The sequence below is a fragment of the Notolepis coatsorum genome, assembly GCF_963971535.1.
Source record: "Notolepis coatsorum genome assembly, chromosome: 15".
Taxonomy (NCBI): domain Eukaryota; kingdom Metazoa; phylum Chordata; class Actinopteri; order Aulopiformes; family Paralepididae; genus Notolepis; species Notolepis coatsorum.
Genome location: NC_140179.1, coordinates 34,026,941 through 34,041,147, shown reverse-complemented (window position 1 = coordinate 34,041,147; position 14,207 = coordinate 34,026,941). Strand labels below are relative to the sequence as shown.

The 14,207-nt window shown below is 43.7% G+C and overlaps 1 protein-coding gene across 4 annotated transcripts in view; it reads left to right on the top strand.

Annotated features, from left to right (window-relative positions):
* The first annotated feature begins 1,866 nt into the window (after positions 1–1,866).
* Positions 1,867–14,207, top strand: part of il17ra1a (interleukin 17 receptor A1a) — a 72,840-nt gene continuing 60,499 nt past the window's right edge. For 3 of the 4 annotated variants that reach the window (XM_084330457.1, XM_084330456.1, XM_084330455.1), the window contains exons 1-3: positions 1,867–2,081; positions 3,303–3,330; positions 5,319–5,462. In XM_084330457.1, the coding sequence (XP_084186583.1) occupies positions 1,983–2,081; positions 3,303–3,330; positions 5,319–5,462 (271 nt within the window). In that variant the 5' untranslated portion in view covers positions 1,867–1,982. Of the gene's footprint in view, positions 2,082–3,302; positions 3,331–5,318; positions 5,463–14,207 lie in introns of those variants that run through there. The other variant, XM_084330458.1, reaches the window with a different exon arrangement.

Below are 14,207 nucleotides of genomic sequence, written 5' to 3'. Positions count from 1 at the left end.
CTGTATTCATCCTCTCAAATCAGTCCCTAATGGTGAACGGTTTGCATTTATGGAACAAATCAATGCAACAAATTAAACTAAATATGAGACAGGAAATTCCAATCAGTAGCAGAGAGAATCTGTCCTAGCTGGGTTTAATACCTTTTTTTTGTCATTTTAATAACAAACTGCTTATACACAGGCATATGCATCATAATTAGACCCACTATGCTTCTTTGACTTGTCCCTTCAATCAACAAATCTAATCTTGCACCATATGTATTTCAAAATTTTGGCCAATATTCAAATCCTGTATTCATCCTCTCAAATCAGGCCCTAATGGTGAACGGTTTGCATTTATGTTGAATGAAGTAAGAATCCACTGCAGTAAAAATATCCTCACCTCGAGTGGTGGTAGTAAGGTTGACTGACATGAGAATGTCCTGCTTCAGATCCTCATTTTCAATATATTGCACATAAACGATGAGCACAGCCTCGATTGCGACAGTTGTAGTTTCATCAAGTTGTATGGCAAATGGACCCTTTCTAAGCTTTTCTGACAGCTGCTGCTCGCAATCACTTGACATCTTATCAATTCGGTCTTTCACTACATTGTTCGAGAGTGGTACTGATTTTAGTTTATCCGCCACCTGTGGGCCGCACAGTTTCTAAACCATTTTGATGCAGGCTGGTTTGATGAGCTGCTCGCCAATATTGTGCGGTTTCTTTGCTTTTGCAATTAAAAGCGAACACTCAAAGGAGGCTTCGGTAGCCTTCTGTAAATCACTGCCACCCCTGCTCCACGCTACTCTAACATCAACAGGCTTGTTCGCCTTGAGAGACTGTTCTTTCCTCCGAAAAAAGTCTGGATCCTTCCCAACGGTTTCTGGGTGCTTAGACGCCTGATGTCTCTTCAGCTTGCTGGGCTTCAGGCTCGAGTTTGCCAACTTTTCTCCACAAATCACACACTCAGGTCGTTTGTCTGGTCCCTCAGTGAAGCCCATGGTGATGTAATTTTCGCGATTGCTGTAGGTCCTAACTTTTTTTGCAGATGAGCTGCCGTCATCTCCTTTTCGTTTGTCACACATTTTCGCCTCTGGCGGCTGACTGCAGACGAGCCGAGAAAGTTAACTAGCGTGCTAGGCTAGCTACAGAAAGTGATACAGTCAACTGATTCGCGTTTTAGCGGCTACCCGGTAGCCTACTGTTAACGTTCAAAAATCATGTCTAGATGTTTATTTATTTATCTTTATTTTTTATTGTAGTGGAGAGACTATTCATGCTTCTGATGATAAAAAAAAAAAATTAATTTTTTTTTTATTAAATTTTTAAAAAAAAAATTAAAAAAAATACCTCAAATCATCTGTGGTCTGGCGGACCCCCTGCGCCCCCTGGCGGACCCCCGGGGGTCCGCGGACCCCAGGTTGGGAATCACTGGTCTACACTGTACCTTCCCCAGACTGACAGTAGGGCAGCATGTGGTCGTCTACACTGTACCTTCCCCAGACCAACAGTAGGGCAGCATGTGGTCGTCTACACTGTACTGTACCTTCCCCAGACCAACAGTAGGGCAGCGCAACGGCCAGGAAGATAATAGGCAGAATGACTCAATTGGAGGATGGGAGGAAAGATAGAAAGGCAACAAAAAAAAGTAAAGTTGGCCTACAAAACATAAACATGTTTTTTTCTTCTGCTCACATTTCTACCATTAAGGTCAGGTTTCTATGTTTTGTAGGTGACACGCCCGCCCACACACGCACACACACACACCGCTCGACAAAGAAAGGGAAATATTCCTGTTAGATCAGTTACCGTAAACGTTTGATATTTACATGATACACCAGGAAGTCTGGTCATCATCGGTGAACTTTGTCCCCGTGTACTGTATGTAGTGCGCTCTTCTCTTCACCTGGTCTGATGCTAAACCAGCGGTGCGCTGCTAGAATGGGAGTCGGGACACAAGGAGAAAAGTGTAGTTTAGGACGAATATTTGTTTATTGAAAATGAAATTGTATCAAGCGTGCACGCTGTTCTGTGCGTTGGCATACCTGTCGTCGTGTGCGAGGATTATAGAAGGGCCACTTACGAGTTGCTCACAACAGGTAAGCCTTTGGCGTTGTGTCCGTGTACGCATAATAACCATTTTAAACTGGGTATAATTGCCCTCCTTTATCTGTTTTACTTATGCAATAGCCATCATATGCTCGTATTTGTACAATGGCATCAGCATCATCACACCCTTATCATCAAACTCGAAAGGCGAGGTTTCCCTCATTTACAGTCACGTCGACGTCGAGTGTACAACATACAGAAATAAGAACAGCAAATAAAATCATAACAATAATAATAGAACAAGGCTAGGCAAAAAGTAAGGATAACAAATCAATTAAAACACGTTGTAACTTGATGAACAAAGGTTGGAGATCAATGTTTTAAACTCTGCAACAGAGGGGAGAATCTCAAGCGCACTGTTCATTCCATAATTACTGCAGGGGACCCCAAAGAGGAACATGCACTGCCCCTAGGTTATACTTATTCAATATGTATTCAATCTCGAAGGATCATTGAGAGAAAGCTCTCATTTACAATTACAATGACGTCGAGAAATACAAAACGTAATCCCCATTTTGCAGAAAACGAAAGCGATTTGCATACATTTTTTGCAAAGCTTATAGCTACTTTATACTTATAGCACATGCACGAGTCTGGTCTCTTTTGAAAGGTAACATTCTGGAGTTGCTAAGTCAATAAAGACAAATCACTTTGAGTGCTAATGTATTAGAGAGACAGAGGTTTGAACACACTAAAGTAAAAGTTGTGTGCACTCACATTTCTGTTTAGGTTGCCAGATGCCTGTTTTTTAAGTTAGAAAACAATATAGAGACAGGAAGTCAATCAATTAAACATTTAAAATAATTAAAAACAACTGCAGACTGTGGTGAAGTGGTTTGCTATTATTCAGATTTAAACTGAACAATACTAATGAATTGAGTTTGAAAATGAAATGCAAAACATTCCATGTTTCTGGCGCACATACTGTAAGCTAAAAGCCGATTTCCCTAATTCAGTGCAAACTCTATAGGAACCTTAAGTGTTTATCTTTTCTTTTATGAGATTATTTATTTTACAAGATCTCTTATCTTTTCCATTATTACCTAAAATGCTAAAATAGTTTCTTTTGGAATAATCTATTAACACAAAATGTCCTACTGTATGTACTCTAGTCTAGAATCAATATGTAAACCAATCCTTTTGACACCAAAGCCAAAATAGGCTAATTGTATGTGTGTGATCATGTCGACTTGATTTCTCACTCTTCACAGGGTCTGGAGCAGTGTCAAGTCAGCATAAGTAGGTGTTATTACATATTTAATACATTTTGTTTTTTTCTTCAGCTCACATTTCTACCATTTTCTATTCGCTTTGATATAACCGCCTACTGTACTTTTTTTGTATTTTGTTTGTTGCGCAATGGCTGCAGTATAGGTCAGGTTTCTATGTTATTGTAGGTGACACGCCCGCCCGCCCACACACGCACGCACGCGCACACACACACACATAATGCCCCTTTCATATGTCTGGGGCATTATGTGTGTGAAAGTATATACAGTATATCTATTACAAAAGACAAATATCCCTATGTGTACAGATACAATGCAGGGACATCACCACTAGCCCTAGAGACATACAGGCAGGTGTAATGCCACCCAGAGGAGGACGTGTGTGAGTTAGGTGAAAGGTGAAGGTTTTCTTTTAGTTGTACTGTCCTGTTTTACGAGGGAAGTACTTTTTTAGTCAAATGTCCTCCATTTATGTTGATTTTCTTGAGCTGGATGAATATGAACAACTTGAGTTGTGCTTTAGGAAGGGAACAATACTTTGTGTAAGACTGAGCTGTAATCTGTATAGGCTATTTATGTGTGTGATGTAGATAATGAAATGTAATGTGTAATGGAATAATGGCACACTGTCAGGGTTAGGATCGTTAGGGTCTCATGTTAGGGTCTCAGTGTTAGGGTCTCATGTTAGGGTCTCATGTTAGGGTCTCATGTTAGGGTCTCATGTTAGGGTCTCATGTTAGGGTCTCATGTTAGGGTCTCAGTGTTAGGGTTTCATGTTAGGGTCTCAGTGTTAGGGTCTCATGTTAGGGTCTCATGTTAGTGTCTCATGTTAGGGTCTCAGTGTTAGGGTCTCATGTTAGGGTCTCATGTTAAGGTCTCATGTTAGGGTCTCATGTTAGGGTCTCAGTGTTAGGGTCTCATGTTAGGGTCTCAGTGTTAGGGTCTCATGTTAGGGTCTCATATTAGGGTCTCATGTTAGGGTCTCATGTTAGGGTCTCAGTTAGGGTCTCATGTTAGGGTCTCAGTGTTAGGGTCTCATGTTAGGGTCTCATGTTAGGGTCTCATGTTAGGGTCTCAGTGTTAGGGTCTCATGTTAGTGTCTCAGTGTTAGGGTCTCATGTTAGGGTCTCATGTTAGGGTCTCAGTGTTAGGGTCTCATGTTAGGGTCTCAGTGTTAGGGTCTCAGTGTTAGGGTCTCAGTGTTAGGGTCTCATGTTAGGGTCTCAGTGTTAGTGTTAGGGTCTCATGTTAGGGTCTCATGTTAGGGTCTCATGTTAGGGTCTCAGTGTTAGTGTTAGGGTCTCATGTTAGGGTCTCAGTGTTAGGGTCTCATGTTAGGGTCTCAGTGTTAGTGTTAGGGTCTCATGTTAGGGTCTCATGTTAGGGTCTCAGTGTTAGGGTCTCATGTTAGGGTCTCATGTTAAGGTCTCATGTTAGGGTCTCATGTTAGGGTCTCAGTGTTAGGGTCTCATGTTAGGGTCTCAGTGTTAGTGTTAGGGTCTCATGTTAGGGTCTCATGTTAGGGTCTCATGTTAGGGTCTCAGTGTTAGGGTCTCATGTTAGGGTCTCATGTTAGGGTCTCAGTGTTAGGGTCTCAGTGTTAGGGTCTCATGTTAGGGTCTCAGTGTTAGGGTCTCATGTTAGGGTCTCATGTTAGGGTCTCAGTGTTAGGGTCTCATGTTAGGGTCTCAGTGTTAGGGTCTCAGTGTTAGGGTCTCAGTGTTAGGGTATCAGTGTTAGGGTCTCATGTTAGGGTCTCAGTGTTAGGGTCCAAAGCCCAGGTATCGGTATCAGGACTGAAAAAGTCGGATCGGTGCATCTCTAGTTAGGGTCTCATGGTTAATCTGTATTTATGTAATCCATATTCAGATAATGAAATCTAACATGTAATGCAACACAGTATTCTTGGTGTCTTATAATAAACCCATGAGGGTCGGTCACTTTGTGTGCATGACACTAAAAAACAAGACAATCAATCGACCAATCGTTATGTCATAGATAATTGCCACAAAGGCTGGTTGGAGAGCAACGCGTACACGCCAAGCGCCCCGGAGCACCTGGAGGTGGAGGTGGACACGAGGAGGGACGAGAGAGGAGACCTGCTGCCTGTGATCGTCGCTCGGTGGCAGGCCAAGGATGACGGTGGGTCGGCTGTGATTGATTGATTGATTGAACATTTATTTTATTAACAGATTGCAGAATGGGTACAGTACAGTACAGCTCAATACAATTGTTAAGGGACTTCCGGTTCCGATCCGCAGCGCATGGCTGGCTGATTTTACAGAGCTTGGCAACCAAACCACATTAACCCTGATTACGTTTTATTTTTTATACCATTTGATTTTCTTGAAGTTAGAATTATGTCTAAACAGACGCAGAACAAGATGGGAACCCTGAACGACGTGGATAAGGAACTCATCAGGTCGATATTCCGTGAGGAAACAGACGCTATCATGGCTAAGCTAGCCGGCAGGGTAGATGCACTACAGGAGACGGTGACCGCCATAGACGCACGATTAGCCATGGCGGAGGGAGGTATGTCCGTGGTCGTGGAGGTAGCTGAGACCAACGTCGCGGGAATATTATACTTGGAGGACAAACTACGTGATTGTGAGATGAAGTCGGCGGACCTGGAGGACCGTGGTAGAAGATGTAATGTTAGAATATACGGGTTACCGGATGAAACGGAGGAGGACGAACCGATAAAATACCTCGAGGAGATGATACCAAAATGGTTTCCGAAACTGGCTCGCCCCGAGATCGAAAGAGCGCATAGGATCTTCAGACCCGCTACCCAGTTGAAGGGCGAGCGTGCAAACCCTCGCACATTCATATTCTGCTGCCTGAGATTCCAGACGAGACAGCATATATTGAGAGAGGCCAGACTGAAACCTCCGGTGGTGAACGGCCGTACCTTGAGATTCGCCACTGACTTTAGCGATTACACAGCTAAACGTCGCAGAGCATTTGCCGGCGCCATGGATCTAGCACGAGAGAGGGCGGTGGAGGTATACCTACTATTCCCAGCAACGCTGAAGGTGAAGACGGGACGGGGAGAGGTATCGTGCAACCGTCTATTCAAGTCACCATCCGAGGCGGAGGACTTCATTCGAAAAAGCAACACAGTCACTCCGACTGAGAGGAACAGACCGGCCACGGTGGAGCATACACCAAGCGACGGGCAATGAGGGGCCGGAGGCGGGTACCTGAGACTGGCTTCACGCGTGGCCTGCTAACATGCTAGCTATCCAAGCTAGCGGCCCTGTAGGAGTGGAGCTGGTTCCACACGTGGGCTGCTAGCATACAAGCTAACCAAGCTAACGACTCCACTGCACATGAGCTATTAGCACACCGGCTAGCTATCCAGGCCAGCACTATGGTAAACACGTTCGACCGTGGCTTTCTCAATCCTCAGGACGGTAATACTTGACTTCTCTATACGGTACTGTCTCAATCACGAACATGATTACTGACTATTTGAATGTAATTCAGACGCCCTGTACTCTTATCAGTTTTTTCTTTATTCTTTATCTCTTGCCTTTTTTATCATCTAACACTCGAACTATCCATTGAACGGCGCAGGGTTTGTTACGTATGTTTGTTGTCTTTATTCGGCTCTAACCGAGCGGGATGAAGATCACAATTTTCACTCAAACAGACTGAATGTGCTTATGATCCGTCCAACCGAGGGGGTTGATCCCCTTTGCAACGAACTGTATGCGGGTGGCAGGTCGAGGCTATCCTACCGCTGCGGACAATGCATGCATTTAACTCTCTTTCTTATCACAGCAGAACACAAGACAGTCACCGACGCTGCACTACCTTAACGTTGGCAGCACGGTAATGATCAGGGTTTGTTTCCACAGTGGTATTATTTCGACATGTGTTAAGAGTACCTCACTTTAATCAAGTTCAGTTCGGACGAACTATGTTTCATGTGCCTTTATCGTCTGCATAATGTTCTATGCACTGAGCTCTATATAGATATAGATTGATTCTCTCTGTTGAGAGATGGGGGGTTCCCCTATTCCTAATTCGTTACAATATACAATTCTGGTTAGAATGGTTAAGTTACGTAATGTGGTTTTGGTTGCTGTGACCCGGTCACAGTGCCAAATTATGTTTGATCGACATCGGACAAGATATTTGAGGGGGGGGGGGGGGGGGGGGATACAGGGATTTTTGTTTTTTATTTCTTTTGGCTCGTTCTACTGTATGTCTGCTCTCGCCCAACAGGACCTTAGCGTGGGGATGTGTATATGTTGTGGTGCTCTACTTCAGGGGAATTACGTTCAGTCATACTGCAACCTGGTTGGACTATGGCTAATTTAAACATCTTGATCTGGAATTCAGGGGGGCTTAATATTCAACATAAACGCACAAGTGTACTAACATGGTTGAAAAGACAGGAGGTTGATGTGGCTTTGCTGAGTGAAACACATCTTTTGAAGGCTGACAGTGCTAAACTTGCAAACAAATTTTATCATAATATAAGCTCCTCCTCTTTTAGCACTAAATCCCGGGGAGTAGCCATAGTGGCTAAGCGGAAGTTGAATATTAAACTATTAGACGTGTGGTCTGATGCGGAAGGACGAATCACTATAGCGAAGATGGAATACACTAACAGGAAAATTGCTCTTATAGCTGCATATGCCCCTAATGTGTATGGCGCGCAATTTTATACTGCACTCACTACAGAGATGCTGAAACTACCTGAGTACTCATTCATAGTGGGTGCTGATTTCAATGCCATGTGGGATCCATTGATTGATAAATCCGGAGATGCTGTAACCCACGATCAAAAGCAAGCTGCCGCGGCCCTACGTGGCTGGTCTAAAGACACAGGGGTTATTGATATGTGGCGGTTACTAAACCCAACCTCGCGAGACTACTCTTTTTTCTCCGCGAGACATAAAACTTTCTCCAGAATTGATTATGTTTTCTCCTCCCCTAGGCTATTCGATAGCTTTGACGTTGACTTGAAGCTCATTGCACTGTCAGACCACAAATACATCCTCCTTAAGGGTTCACTTAGCAAAATGACGTCTTGTGCCCCTAGATGGCCAGCGATCAATTTGCAGATATCCCTGCCATTAAGAACCAACAGGGTGCGATAACCACCAACCCCAACAAAATCAACGATACATTTCGCTCGTTTTATTCCAACCTGTATGAGTCGGAAGTGGTCTTTGATCACGCCAAGCTGGAGGACTATCTTAGTCAAATTAACCTACCACAAATCTCAGAGGACGACGCTAAACGGTTAGCTGAACCTATCACACTAGATGAGCTCAGGGAAGCAATTGCTGATATGCAGCGGGGCAAGGCTCCTGGTTGGGACGGCATTCCACCGGAACTCCATACTGCGTTTTGGGATATACTTGGTCCCTTATTACTTTCAATGATTTTACACTCAGTCGAGGAGGGCAATTTTTCCAGGGATGTCAATATGGCACTTATATCTGTTCTACTCAAGAAAGATAAGGACCCCACCGAATGTGGCAGCTATAGACCCTTAAGTCTCCTCGGAGCCGATCTCAAGCTATATGCTAAGGTGCTAGCCATCCGACTTCAAAAGCATATGACATTTCTGGTTAACCCCGATCAGACCGGCTTTATAAGAGGCCGACTGGTCACGGATAATATCAGACGGTTACTGAACGTGATTGATGCCAGTAAGGATGTTGCAGCCCCTACGGCTGTCATGTCCTTAGACGCGATGAAGGCCTTTGACAGATTGGAGTGGTCGTATTTATGGGCAGTACTAGGAAGGATGGGATTGGGCGAGGGTTTCATTCACATGATCAAAGTCCTCTACACAGATCCCTCTGCCATGATCTTGACAGGGAAGCTTTGCTCACCACTATTCGCTGTTTCGTGCTCTTCTAGACAGGGTTGTCCTCTTAGCCCAGGACTCTTTGCTCTTTCACTCGAACTTCTAGCTCAGTACATAAGACAATCCCGGGTTATATCCCCTGTGTCAATTAAGGGCACACATCACCATATCAGCTTATAGGCGGATGATGTACTCCTATTTATGCAGAACCCAGCCGTCTCTCTGCCCTATCTTCTCCAAGTAATAGATGACTTTGGCAGTCTATCTGGATTTAAGATCAACTGGCCAAAATCAGCTTTCCTTCCACTCAACGAGACTGCGAAGGCAACCATCCTTATCTATCTAGGTCGTCCTCGGACGGGCCCTCCATCGGTGCTTCCAGTCATCCCGATCCTCCATGCATCTGGCTAGCTCGTTGGAGCTTTCTGTTCCCGCATCTCTCCTGAGTACGTCCACGTAGGTTAACGTGGGACGTCCTCATGATCGATGCCCGTGTGTTGGTTCCCACAGCACAAGTTTGCTGGTTGGCATCTCATGGTGTCTCTGGCAGTGACCTGTCAGCCTCATTCTCCTGACTGCAAACATACTCATGGTAGAGCACTTTAAATGCCTTGGGATTGAAATATTCCCAACTGTTAACCAGACAGTAAAGTATAACTACTCCAGCTTGGGTGACAGGATTACGAAGGATTTTGACAGGTGGTCCAAATTAAAGAACTCACTACAACAACTCAATAATTAAGATGAATGTTTTACCCAGAATAAATTTTATCAGCTCCATGCTACCGTTGTCTCCCCCTGTTGGTTACTGGCAAAAACTGCACTCTGCTGCATATACATTCGTCTGGAATAACAAACGCCCACGCTTAACACTTTCAGTGCCACTCACGAGATTTCTCGGGTTTTTTTATAGGTGGTTGCATGCCACTCACGAGATTTCTCGGAATTATTATTATTATTATTTTTTTGTGATCTGAAAAATTATTGCATCACCCGAGCCTACCCGAGTATAGCCGAGGGGCGCCGGCGATCACTGTGGAAAAAAGCGCCCCCTGTCGTCTCCCAGATGACATAAGTGATTTTGGAATGGACTCAATGAAAATGAATGGGGAAAAAAATCCGGTACTCCACATTTTCCAGTTCACTGATCCAGCCGGGGTTACTAGAGTTCATTCTGGAGCCTCAGATCCCCGCGGATCATGGAGTTCTACTGTATCGCGTTGGATCCATACACGTATCGATTTTTTCGAATGGTGATCAGGAATTGGAATATACCAGTTGGATACCATCTGATGTCAGGTAAGGACTCTATGTTATCAGTGGTAGGATAATCAGAGTAAGTTTGATGAAGTTATAAGCTGTTTTGTGAAATGTCTTCTTTCGGTTTCACTGTAAAAGTCCGTGAGGAAATCAACGGAGCGATTATCAGTGCGCGGCCGTAATGTGCGTGCGTGCACGTATAATATTGATCATCTAGCGTTTATTTGAAAACGATTCATAAAAAGGCTGACGAATATCAACGGTGTGGAATATTCCACTAAAAGACGATTTTCATAGAATGCTCCAGAATGAGCTGTTTTTTATATCAAAACGGGGGCTTTTCTAACTGCTCTGAAACGGCAACGACGCGATAAAAAAAACAATCTGCCTTCACAGCACTGACTGGAAAATAGTCTTTGATAATGCGATGGGCAGATTAGACACATAGCCATAATTTAAAACATAGATTAGGCGATATTAACGTTAACATTGGCGCCGATGGTGGCATTCAAGCGGTAAAACGGAAAACCAGGCGTGGCGCTGAAAGTGTTAAAGAGATCCACTGCATAGAGGAGTAAACTAGACGGGGTTTAGCATTTCCAGACTTCAAGTATTATTTTCAAGCTTACTCTCTGAGACCTCTTATCACTTGGTTTGACGCTCAAGCGGCTGTGTCCTGGCGTCCATTGGAGGAGGAGATGGTGTCCCCACATAGGGCTGGGCGATATGACGATATTATATAAATATCGGGTACAGTTCATTAACGATACACTTTTTCAACGTATCGTGGATATCGTGATGTTTTGCCCAAGAGGATTGTGTCGCGTCAATCTGGTCCACACGTTTCGTGTTTGAAAATTGAAAATAAAGAAAGATTTGATAAAAAAAAAAAAAAAATACAATTGTTAAGGGGATGCAGACCAGAGAAAGACTTTCGTCTTGTTTACATCAGGGTCCCCCATTTTCAATTCATCATATTTCATATCTAAATCATATAATATCTCATTGCTAAATATATGCAATATATAATCTAATAATCCAATAATCTAAATCTAATATATAATATAAAAATGCTAAATGCATGGGTATTTTATTTTGTCTTTAATGTTAGCTTGCAAACTCAAATACTGTCTTGGTAAGCCTCATAATGAATTGTTTGGGGTAAAAAAGAAAAACATTGTGATGTGTATCGTGTATCGCCGAAAGGTCAGAAAATATCGTGATATCATATTTAGGTTAATTGGCCCAGCCCTATCCCTACATAGACTTCAAGATGTCGTGTATACCAACATTTCAATTAAGCAATGCAAATTACGGTTTGGCCCTCTGATCACACATGTGATCCAGATTTGGCGTGACACCCAGAAAGCACGCACTAACCGCCATAAATGGCAAACGCATTCCCCACTATTCAATAACAATTTGCTCCTTATTGGACAACAACCCATTAGATATCCTAGATGGGAAGGGAAAGGCATACATACATTGGGGGATATTTTCAATGACTCGGGTATCCTGTCTTTTCAGGACCTATCCAACGGATTTGATCTCCCCAGAAACTCCTTTTTCTTTTATTTACAAATGAGGGCAGCTCTGAAGGCTCATGGAGTCCCATGGGACGCTCCACTAGAGCGACACCGGTTTTTACAAATTATTTTATGACAGAGAGACATCGAGAGGCTTCGTCTCTGACTTTTATCGGCACTTACTTACGTCCTCATATAAAGACCTACCCTTAGATACGATTTGGAGAAAGGATATCCCTGAGTTGGATATAGATTTTGATTGGGATGCAGTCTGGGAAAATATTAGGCTATCATCACGCAACCCAGATCACCAACAGATTCATCAACATTTTGTTCATAGGACTTATTTGACCCCCAGGCGATTGAACCTAATGGGTCTCAGCCTCTCAGGCCTGACTCTCGATGTACCTTGTGTCCAGACGGTGCCATTGGAACATATATGCATATGTACTGGGAGTGCCCTCCGGTTGAGATCTTCTGGGTAAATGTTACCACTCAGTTATCAGAGATTTTCTCTCTAACCATACTGGCCTTGCCTTCTGTTTTATTGTTAAATGATGTTTCTCAATTGCCGGTCTCTGTACATGTAAAGAGACTCATTTAGGCTGGTCTGATGGCTGCCAAAAAGCTGATTGCCTCACACTGGATACAACCAGATAAGCTATGTCCGAAGGTATGGATTCTCACACCTATCTTGATGTTATTTATTTGGAGATTTCCACTGCACGTGTCATAGGTGTTAATGAAGCCAATATCGCGGTCTGGTTGGCTGTGGTGGAAAAACTAAAAGAACGCATATGACTCTGGAAATTGAGTACTGAATGGGGTATTATGTGGATGTCTCACGTTGGGGTCCTGGGGCGAGAGGGTGGGGTGGGGGGGAGAACGAGCGAATATTCATGTATGTTGGTGGTTATGGTGTTTTTTGTATTTTTGTTTTATTTATTCTTTTTCATTCAATGTTGATCCTATGTATATTTTCTGACCCCCTTCTGATCTGGGTCTGGTGATCGTGGGCTCTGGCTGGGGGGGGCCGCGGTTCGGGGTCTCTGCGGGTCGAGGCACTAAAGAGGCGTGGTGGTTTGGCTCGGGGGGGGGCCGGGCTGTGGGTCCTCCGGGATTGTGGCTTGCGGTTGCCGGGCCTGGAGGTGGAGGGGGCTCGGTAAGCACTTTTTTATAGTATATATTTTAGGGATGCCCCGATCACGTTTTTTGCCACCGATACCGATCACCGATCGTCGTGAGCCATATCGGCCGATACCGATCCGATACCGATCGTTTTTGATTAAAAAGAAATTAAAAATTATTTTATATAATTTTTTTTTTTTTTAAATAAAATATATATATTATATAATTAGACTTGTACTTGTATTATCTGCGAGACATCGCCACCACGCAACAAGTCAAAATGCTCACTATCTGCAAACAGCTCCACTGTCTGTGTGTACTCTAGTAGCCTCCAGCTCCAAAAAGGATTCTCCGGCGCTGCAGCGGGACCCTATTGGTAACGTTATGCTTTGGTCATTTCACATTCAGCAAGCCCTCAGCTCGAATACGCATTCAATCAATGTTATAAGACATTGATATCAGGAGCTATCTGTAGCTACTGCTAGCCGGCTAGATGACGTTAAGACAACAATTTAGTTCAATCGGACATTTCGTTTTGAACTGTGAACTAACGCAAGCTAACGCAAGCTAACGGAGATATCAACATGGACTACTAGACTTCCTGGGGCATTTGTTGATATCCGGAGCTATCAGTAGCTAGCCGGCTAAATACCGTTAGACAATGCCTACTAAAAGTGAATAGTTGACTGGGTAATTTTGTTTAAACAGTAACGATAGCTAGGTAGCTAACGTTAGCTCAGGTCGAATGCACTATCTAGACTCAGCAGAGGAGGTCCGCCTCCTCTGTGTTTACAAACTCTACACGGGTACGGGCGGGGCTAGGGAGGAGGAGCAGTTTGCAGGTCCTGTGCGTCTGAGACAAGCGAGTGAGATATCCACTTGATCAGTTTCCGCGATCGGCGAATATGACTAATTATCGGAATTCCCCGATCGCATATTTATACTGATTATCGGCCGATAACGATCGGTGGCCGATCGATCGGGGCATCCCTAATATATTTTATTTTATTATCCTTTTACTTTGTGACAACTTTATTGTCTAATCATTGTTGTGTTAGTTTATGTTCTTGGATGTCTTTTATGTATTATTTAGGGCTGTCAGTTTATTGCGTTAATTAGATTAATTAATTACAGCGC